The sequence below is a fragment of the Nanorana parkeri genome, unplaced genomic scaffold, assembly GCF_000935625.1.
Source record: "Nanorana parkeri isolate BGI_ZX_2015 unplaced genomic scaffold, ASM93562v1 scaffold1925, whole genome shotgun sequence".
NCBI lineage: Eukaryota > Metazoa > Chordata > Amphibia > Anura > Dicroglossidae > Nanorana > Nanorana parkeri.
Window position 1 is genome coordinate 34,630 of NW_017308193.1, and position 10,409 is coordinate 45,038.

At 39.6% G+C, this 10,409-nt stretch overlaps 1 protein-coding gene across 3 annotated transcripts in view; it reads left to right on the forward strand.

The window, feature by feature from the left end:
* The first annotated feature begins 171 nt into the window (after positions 1–171).
* The window catches only part of TOX3 (TOX high mobility group box family member 3), a 145,083-nt gene continuing 134,845 nt past the window's right edge, over positions 172–10,409 (forward strand). For all 3 annotated transcript variants that reach the window (XM_018572073.1, XM_018572071.1, XM_018572072.1), the window contains exon 1: positions 172–303. In XM_018572073.1, coding sequence (XP_018427575.1) covers positions 205–303 — 99 coding nt within the window. In that variant the 5' untranslated portion in view covers positions 172–204. The remainder of the gene's footprint in view (positions 304–10,409) is intronic.

The following is a 10,409-nucleotide window of genomic DNA, read 5'->3' on the forward strand; positions in this document are numbered from 1 at the left end:
GACCCCCAGCCGGCTTTTTTTTTTTTTTTTTTTCTGGCATGTTCCTGGAAGATCTGTTCTGAGCTTTTTAACAATAACCACAACCTGCGCTCCATTCTGCAACTTTGCATCCGATCTGCACCTGAACGATTTTGAATGCTGACCAATTAGGACCGGGAGAGAAATCTGCCACTTCAAGACATCCTCCCTTAATAAACCGAAAACATGGATGTAAGGTTTTACCCGGCAGCTGCTGGCAATGCCCTGCCCGGAGAATCCCCCAATCTGGACTTTTCCCAGTGTTTAGACTACTACACTTACAAGGTGAATATCATTCTTTTGCTTTCCTTCCTCACTATTTTGCTTCTTTGCTGAAGTCAAAGTTCTAATGCCTCATTTCTTCCCTAGCTACCTGTCTATTGTATCGATGGCCATGAACTGTCATTTTGTTCTCCAGAATGTGTATGTATATTCAGCTCCTCAGCTAGGTGCTGATCTTAAATACTACGTTGTATAACTGATGTGTCATCGAGCTTTTTAATTAATGAGTGCTTGCTATTAGTCCCATTATACATCTAATTAGGGAATGCTGTGGGTATTTAAACAGCACATGCCCTAATTATTGCAGCCTGCTCTGTCTTTTCTACTGAACTTTTTCATGGTTTACATTTTTCTCTCTTTTTCCCCCTCTCTTGATGTCAGCATGAGCTGTATGTGTGCTTAATCCTTTGTCATACTGTAGCAGTGTTTTGACAACAGACAAATATTTGATCTGAATAGATCCACACTGTGTGGAATGATTGACTTGTGTTGTGTATTTATCGTGCCCCCTTGCTCTATTGTTGGGGAAATAAATTAATGTCTTACATCGTATCCAGATCTCAAACTGTTTATACCTCTGCCCTAATTGCCTTTCATAACAAATGACAGCTGGTAAAGAGAAGGGAAGCTAAAGCATGTTTGCTCATAAAAGTTTAATGTATTTTGTTTTTTTGGAGGGGGCAGCTATGATTTTTCCCCTGAACGGGCTTTTGAGGATAGTTTGACAGTAAACTGATTACGTTTTTTTTGTTTTTGTTTTTTTCTTATTTTCTTATTACTATAGTACATTGTAGCGTAGGTCTTGAATCCTCCCCAGCCACAGTATGGCACCCTAAAAAAGTTAGACTTCCCTGACTTACCCACAATCCCCTTCTGCTACTTTTGTTACTACTGTGGTTCAGATCACATGATGACCCGGTGCGTTTGTAAGCCTAATCACTTGAAAAATTATCTGCATATTTTGACATGCACTTTTCCTCCCTGGAGTTTTTATTTCTAACTCGTTACACTTGAACTGCAGGTATATGAAGTTTAATGATATTGCATGTGAGGTAGGCTGTTCCTGAGATTAGTGGGAGACATCCCAAAAAAATAAAGTGCAACAAGGAGGGACATGTAAGAGTTGGGATGGCAGCATGCCAACAGGAGCCAGGGTATTGGGCCATATTGGAGCAGCCCCAAACATGCTAGTGTTCACTTATTCTTGCAGTTTTATCTGTGACATCATCTTGCAATACCATAATACATAATGGTGGGCCCTAATAGTGAGGTTTAACAAACGCAAGTTGCGTGTACATGCGAGTTCTAAAAGAGATCTCAATTGACTGTTGGTAAAGTTTGATATTAACAACGTATATCTGGCGAATGTAACAATTTATGGCACTCTGTTCTATAGAACAATCTACTTCATTACCATGTTCATGTTTTTGATGTATGAGATGTCCAAATATTGTTTGGGAGAACTGGGCACAAGTGAATTGTTGGGCCTACGTGTTTATGAAATAAACAATTGTAGAATATTTTTTTAAACAAAGTCAAATGACAGCACAGGGAACCTTAAATCAGAAATGTATTCTGTCTTTGGAACTGGAAACCCCTTGCTCCCTCTTCATGTTGCTTCTATAAACTGATGTAACAGTAATACCTCCTATACACTTTTTTGGCAGAATCAAACTTCCTCTGGTTATTGGTGCCCCCCTCCATCTTTGGCAGGTGCCATGCAGGATAAGGACTGTGTGCAGCAGAGACAAGCAGTCAGTGCCTCTTACAGATCTCATGTCCTGAACAGGAAGCAGAATGCCACCAGTAATCAGAGGGTGCCCGATGCCGCTAAGTGTTTAAAGGTTGGTGTTCTTATTTTTAGCTAGGGACCACTTATGAAGGGGGAGGGGGGTAGAGGTGCTTAGGTTCCTTGGAAGGCTTAGGTTCACTTTAAAGCTGAACTCTGGCCTTCCCTTTGGTCTTGTTGTAGAGGCTTTTATTTTCTGGCAATTAAATTGCTTACTGATTTCAATGCACACTGTGAACGTCTCATAATGTGCATTAAAAACAGCAAGTCAGAGTCCTCCTCATTTCCTGGCTGGAGGGCATCCACCATCTTCTAGCACTTTCCTCCGTAACCTGACTGTCCCTGGTCACCTGGTCAATTGGATTCCAGGACTTTCAATCAAGGAAGAACATCATCACGTGTGGGCATTACCTATGGCGGTCTGCACGTAAATGCATCCTGTATAGGAATGCTCCTGTCTAGATGGATATCCAGCCATTAAGGCATATTCTTATTTGAATTAGTGCTCCCAAGAGCAAGGGCACTGCCTGCATCAGGACTAAAGGCTCTTGAGAGGAGGACTGAGACAGGGTGATCTATCTTCAGGAAGCTATGCACAGCACCCTGCTGGGCCCTCCCACCAGCCATCATCTATCTGCATTGCATAAAAAAAGCACAGTGATGACATCACAGGGTCTAAACTAAAGTATGCAATGAATGACATCACTGGGTCTAAAATATTGTATGTAATAAAAACCAAAAGGTTTTATTTAAAAAAAAAAAAAAATGTACTTGTTATGTTGAGAGGGGGAGCGGGAACCAGGGAAGGCAGAATATAAGAAGATTAAACTATAGCTTTGACATTTCCATTGTGCACACTGTACTGTATATCATTTGTTAGTACTGCCACACAGAATCAAATTGATCACAAACATAGGATTGTTCTTTTGAATATTCGCTCTGTTGAACTGAGAGTCATAAACTATGAACCGCATGGACCACATACTGGCTACAAAATCCATTTATAGCTTTATACTCTCTTGAAATTGTGAATTTAGAAAAATTCAGCTGTATTTAAAGTGACACTTTTCAGGAGTTCTTGAAGAGATCCTTAAATCATCTTTGAATTGGTGCTGACACTGTCCTTCCTTCTGGAGGGTGGCTACTTTTCTTCCCCATGGTCCCTGTGTGTGTTGTAAGGTAGCCACCGCTCCAAGCTCACTCCTGTGATGGACTACAATCTTTAGTTTACAATTTTTTTTTTTATAGAGATTGTAATCCAGCATGGGAGGGAGCTTGGACTGGAGCTTGCAGCAGTGGCTACTTTACAACACACCATGGGGAACAAAAGTGGCCACCCTCCAGAAGGAAGGACAGTGTTGGCACCAATTCAAAGATGATTTGAGGATTTACAGCTGAGTGATACACAAATAAGATACATTTATGTTAATAGTTAAAGTACTTGAATGCATTTTTAAGATATAACTTCTGAGTTTAGTGTCACTTTAACAAAGGAGACTGATACATTTTTATGCCTTTTTAAAGGCGAACTATGGGGTTAAGGCTTTTCCCCATAGTTCTCCTTAGGGTAACGGGAGGACACAAACTAGCGTCCTCCCGTCACCCTAGGCTCAGTATACCGCGAGCTGTAGCTCGCGGTATACTGAGACGCCGCAGCTGCTGCTCGTGGTATACTGAGACGCCGCAGCTGAAGCGGATCCCGACAATTAGAGGCAGAGCCAGCTGTACCCGCCCCCTCCCCTGTCCGTTCCACCAGTCAGCTCTGGCGGAGCAGGGAGCCGGCAATCCAGCCCCTCCCCTGTCACAGGATCGAGAGGTGAGCGAACGCCGGTATATGTTCGCTCACCTCCCGATCTACTGAGCCGACCTGTGACAGTCTCATTGTAGAGGTCGGCTAGAACTCGTAGTTCTCCTTTTAATGAGAACCAATCCCTACTGTGCTTATGCAGGAATCTGAACATTAAGGCTAAAATTATAAGAATTCTGCAAGTTTTCTAGTAACACAGTTATATTTAGCTTTTTTTTTTTTTTTTTTTTTTAGCATTTCATCTTTTATTGAGCATTTTTCAAGACATAGCTTTTTTTTTTTTAGGCTGTCTGAGGATGACGTTAGGTGCTAGAAGGCTAATCCCTGTCAACTGCCTGAATGTACGCTGACACATGCTGTCTTCCAGCTATTACGTAAACTTAGCAGTATCAGACACACATCCATGTAATTGCTTACAAGGCGATTAACTACACGGTTTTGTTATGTAATAGTTATGTACAATCAGGAGGCAGTATGTGTATATCACCATGAGGTTAGATAGCTGGCAGAGCTGCAGCTGTCAGACTTCAGCTGACCTCTCATCCCTGAGCCCTCAGGATCTATAGTCATCCTCAGGCAGACAGAATATATTAAATTAAATGTTTCATGATAACCTTGCGCAGTAATAAAGACTGTATGTACTGTATACACATACATACAGTCGTGTAATCGGGAAAGTACACCCTTGAATTGTTTTGGTTTTAAGTATCGGGTCATAATAAAAATCATCTGATCCTCAGCATGTCTTAAAATTAGGCAAATATAACCTTAAATGAACAACAACACAATATATTACACTATATCATTATTTATTTTGCAAACATAAAGCCAAAATGGATAAGCCATTTTAAAAACCAAGTACACTTTATGATTCAGTAGCTTGTGGAACCACCTTTAGCAGCAATAACTTGGAGGAATCATTTTCTCTATGACTTATCAGTCTCTCAAATCGTTGTGAAGGAATTGTGGCCCACTCTTCTTTACAACACTGGTTCAGTTCATTGACGCTTGTGGCATTTGTTTTTTTGCACAGCTTTCTTAAGGTCCCGCCACAGCATTTTAATCTGGTTTCGGTCTGGACTTTGACTGGGCCATTGCAACACATTGATTCTTTTCTTTTTTTCAGCTATTCAATTGTAGATTTGCTGGTGTGCCAAACAATTTAAAGTCCCATCATTCTACAGTGCCTAAGAATATTCACAAATAGAAAACATTCAAGACAGTCGCCATTCTTCCCAGCAGTGGATGTCCCAGCATATTCACCCCGAGGTCAGACTGTGCAATGCTCAGAAGCTACATCTCAGGCTCTACAGGCCTCTGTTAGAATTTTAAATATTAAAATTTATGACTGTACATTTAGAAAAAGACTGAACAAGCATGGTTTGTTTGGCAGAGTTGCCTGTAGAAAGCGTCTTCTCTCTAAAAAGAACATGGCAGCATGGCTTAGGTTTGCAAAGTTGCATCTGAACAAACCACAAGACTTCTGGAACAATGTCCATTAGACAGACAAGACCAAAGTGGAGATGCTTGGCCTTAATGCACAGTGCCATATTTGGCCAAAACCAAACGCAGCATATCGGCACAGACACCTCATACTAACTGTCAAGCTTGGTGGTGGTGGTGGGGGGAGGGGGTGATGATTTGGGCTTGTTTTGCAACCCCAGGGCTTGGGCACCTTGCAGTCATTGAGTTGACCATGTGAAATCCTCTGTATACCAAAGTATTCTACAGCCAAATGTGAGGAATTGCCTGACAGCTAAAGCTTAGCCAAAGTTGTGTCATGTAACAGGACAGTGATCCCATCAGCAAATCTACAACAGAGTGGCTTAAAAAACAAACAAATCAAGGTGTTGCAATGGTCCAATCAAAGTCCTGACCTCAACCTGATTGAAATGCTGTGGCGAGACCTGAAGAGAACTGCGCATAAACAAATGCCCTCAAACTTCAATGAACTGAAGCAACATTGTAAAGAAGAGTGGACCAAAATTCCTCCACAATGATATGAGACTGAAAGTCATACAGAAAATGATTTACTTCAAGTTACTGCTGTTAGAGGTGGTTCTACCAGCTATTGAATCATAAGGTGTACTTTGTTTTTGACACATGGCTTCTCCATTTTGGCTTTGTTTGTAAAAAAAATAATGACATGGTATAATATATCATGTGTTGTTCATGTGAGGTTGTATATACCTAATTTTAAGACCTGCTAAGGACACACACGCATATATAATTCTATTCTATTTTTATTTTATTTTTAGATGCTTGCAAAGGCCCAGGTCTTTGATCTTTTCGTTTTGTAATGACAGAACTGTTTAGAATTGTCAAATATAACCTGTTAATTACCAAAGCTGGGATGCTCTAAACCTAACAAAAAAACTTTGCTGTTTTTTATTTCTTAAAAGATTTGTAAAGTTTAACTGGACCCACTGCATATTCTCTTCATAATGGCTTCGGCAACAAGGATCCCATGCTTTACTGCTGGTAATGGTAAGCTTTTGGTTGTGTGGCCTGCCCTCCATTTCACACGAGTTCAAGCACACACCCATAGTGAGGACTATAAAGAATTTTGACAGGCTTCTGTTGCATGTTCCCAATGTGAAAATGTGAAACTGCCATAGAGAATAATTTGCCAGAATTTGTGCTTGGACTTTGAGCGAAATGCAGCATAGATTGCAGTGGGTTTGAGCAGTTCATGCAGCTAAAAGCTTAGCATTTCCTTTTTGTTGCTGGGGAGGAGTGGGGAATTCCTGCTTAATTGAATGTACCTTTTGACTTCGTGGGAGGTTTTTATTTTATCTGTGCCCACCACCAGGTTGTTTTTACCATGACTGACAAATAATGCATGGGAAGGAATGTTATTTCTGGTTCTAGGAGTAGGTTGTTTTTTTTTTTCTTTCAGATCTGCTTAGCTTTGAAGAACCCATGCAGGGAATTTAAAATATTCCCTCAGGTGTTTGCCTTTTCAAACCTATGGGATCCTTCTAGTACACCTGTCAATTGAAAGGGCCACCATTGCTGGCCTGCTTACAAAAATGGTAGTTGCTTGGTGTTGTGTGACTGATTTTACTGCTTCTGATACAAACTACAGTCTATGGACTTATATGTATGCAGTAGATATGTTGAAGAAAAGTAGAAACTCCGTTTATATACTTGTTTGGATGAGTGACCCATTAAGATTTGCAACCAATGCATTTGCATGGTGGTCAATCATCATCATCAAAAAGGTTAATTTAGCAATGGCAGCTCACACATTTCACGCATAACAGGTTTCCTTTAAACCATTTTTATTTTTCACAGAAAGGGTTTATTTTCTGAAAATACATCAAGATTATTATAGGGTCAGTTTCAGTTTAAATGCAAATATTGCTTAGTGAAGTTCTTTAAGCTTAAAGCCATCAGTAGTGCTTGTGCACCTGCTGCAGATCAAACATTTCAGTCTCCCTGTAAGAATCAAGTAAATATTTATTAAGTTGTCAGATAATTACATGGTACAATAGTCTATATCTTGTAGGTAGATAGTGAAGAAAAACACTGTGTGACAGGTGGGAATGAAATATATTATCTTTACAGCTCAAATGTTTTGATGGTATCATCATCGCAGTGTTCGCTACTATACACTAATTGCCGATGTCTTTACTGCTTCATTAGGACCTTCTGTTTCACAGTCACTGTTTAAAGCACAATGAATAAAGTTAGATGATGTTCATATGCTACTTATTAATCATTTGAATTAGAAACTGAATAAAAAGTTTGTTTTCAAAGTCTACCATTTTAATTATATCTGAATATTGAAGAATTAGACACCAAAACAATGACAAATGAAATGTGAATTATCTTTGCGAATACAATGTAAGGAAAGAGGTTGAGTGTGGGGTTTTTTTTTTTTTTTTCCACACCTCCTTATATCAACTTTGCATTCTGTGGTGCTTTGATAATGTTTCACAGCTTGGGCACTAATGTGATTTTCAGATACTTAGATGAAAAAGAACTATGTGGTCACAGGAATCCTTTGTGTACTTGTTATTGTGATTTAAAATAAAAGGAAAGCTGCTGTGTCAGATGATGATGGTGCCTACAGGGCAGTTAATTGATCCAAGTCAGTGACTTGCAACAGGAAATGGTCTATCTGTTTAGCTATCGTGGGTTTTTTTCACAATGTTTTACAATTTATAAACTGCATATGTATGGTGTATTAAACTATATAAAGAGCAGTACTTTCCTCATTTCTTTGTTGATATCCGCATACAGAGGTACCACAGCAGGAATACCTTCATGGATATGTTGTAACCTATTGATAATATTTAGCACATAGCTTTTTTCAGTGTCGTATAATTTTGTATGCTTACAAGTCAACTGATCAGTGAATGGTTGATTAAGGCTAATGAGCACTGTTGCTTAGTACACTTTCTTATTAAATAGTAGTGTTTGTGCAATAACAACTATGTACATATTTAGATTGCCCTAAATAGTTATCTTGTAGTTCATAATGGCCTTGTGTTCATTTTCTGGCTTTGTCTACAGTGGCTGGTCATTCCCACTTTGCTGTGTATGTGTAAATAGTGATGGATACCCAGCACTGGAGGCCCACATGCCAAAATCTAAATTTTCTTGCATGTCAATATTTTTACTGGTGTTGTTCCCACTTGCACTGATGGGGCCTGGTTTGCTAATGTTGGAGTGAATTGACCTTTACATCAAATCACATAATGGGAAAAAGTGTATGCATAACAATGCTATAGGGCAGGGCTCAAAATTTCCACTCAGGCACGCGGTCACGGATCGCGTACCTAACTATGAGAGCAGCTGCTCCTTGCTGTCCTGTCCTGGCTCCGTTACTTTCGATTGATCACCGGAGCTCTGACAGTTCTGAGCCCTGTTCGCAAGGATGGATTAGTAAGGTCTGCAGACCTTACTGCAGAGAACGGAGCTCAGAACTGCAGAGCTCCGGCCGAAAAGTAACGGAGCCAGGACAGGACAGCAAGGAGCGGCTGCTCAGGATAGACATGCTGTAAATTCATTTTATTTTTAAGTATGCATGGGTCATCCATTGTTTGCACGCAAAACATGGTTTTGTATTCCCTATATGTCTGCAAAAAATTGAAGAACATATAAAAAAATGCAGTAAAGCGGGAGCTACTACCAATAGAAACTATCCAGGTTTCATCTTTTATTCTCTACATACTCTAGTCTACATATTTTCATACCTTAGCATCCTTGATATAAAGTTTTACTGTGGGACCCAGTGGGGTGATGGTATGCTTCTTCTTATTGGATCTTTAAAGTGAGCTCTGGTGTTCTGCTCTTTCATCAAGTTTTAGTGGATCACCTTGATTAGGTTCTAAGTTTGTCAACCAACTTTAAAATGTTTTTATTATACATTCAAGGACCCCTTTTGTAGTCCTTAACCTAATCAATATTTAGATCGTTTAGGTGATATTACAAAAACAATTCACCTAAAAAGTCTTATCAAGTTTGAAAACTGTGAAACAAACCTAAAATATGGAGTTAATCACTTTCCAGAAGTCGCTCATTTCCAGGTACACTCCATTAGGGCTGCAACCAACTAATCGATAATAAAAATAGTTGTCACCCACTCTCGATAACAATTAGTTGGTAGCTCTCTCCTTCAGGCTTGGAAGAGGGCACAGTAAACGGTGTGTGGGTGTAATAGCCAGCCTGCTATTGCAATTTGAGCGTGCATGCACCACAAAGGGCTGTGTATGTGCCGTTTGGTTGCCATTCATTCTGAATGACACCCCAAAGCATATGCGCAGTATAAAGAAATGTGCCTGCTCTTCAATGCACCACAACACAGATTAAATACAATATACATTGTGGAGCACAAAGTTTCTTTAAAATAGTGCAGCAATCTTTTTCTATGTACTAAGGCTAGGGTGAGCAACCATGTGGACAAGGTTGAAGTGTGCCTTGCTTGTGGACTTTTTTTCTTTTTTGGGGGGGGAAAGCTATAGGTTGTGTCCACCTTTTGAGAATATAAAACATTTATAGCTATGATCTATGTTCCTTTTCAAGTCAATATACCTCTTGTAGCCCAAAGTTATATTGTATGACAGCCTAGGCAATAATAATGAACTGATGGAAAGTTTTACTCTTTCAAAGTTGGTAAATATCTTATGAGGTGTCTGGTTGAATTTAAAGGTCAGATGCCAGACACAGATCAGTTGTAATGACTACAATTTAGCCTCAACCTGGTAAGACATGACACCATGCAAGACTATATGGGGGAAATGTAATTAATCTAGCTCTGAGAGCAGCAAAAAAAAAAAAAATAGTAACCAAAAAAGTTAACATCTTGGGCTTTTGCAGAAATTGCAATGATCAAACTAAATGTTTCTATAATCGTGATCAATCTGCAGTTTGTGTTTATAATGGCTGGCTCTTCAAGCCACATATTGTATGTCAACCCATAGACGCAAGATAATTATTTTCAGCCAGGTTGAATATCTATAAATCATAACGAGACAGCACAAGACTCTCTGGCCAATCAGTGAG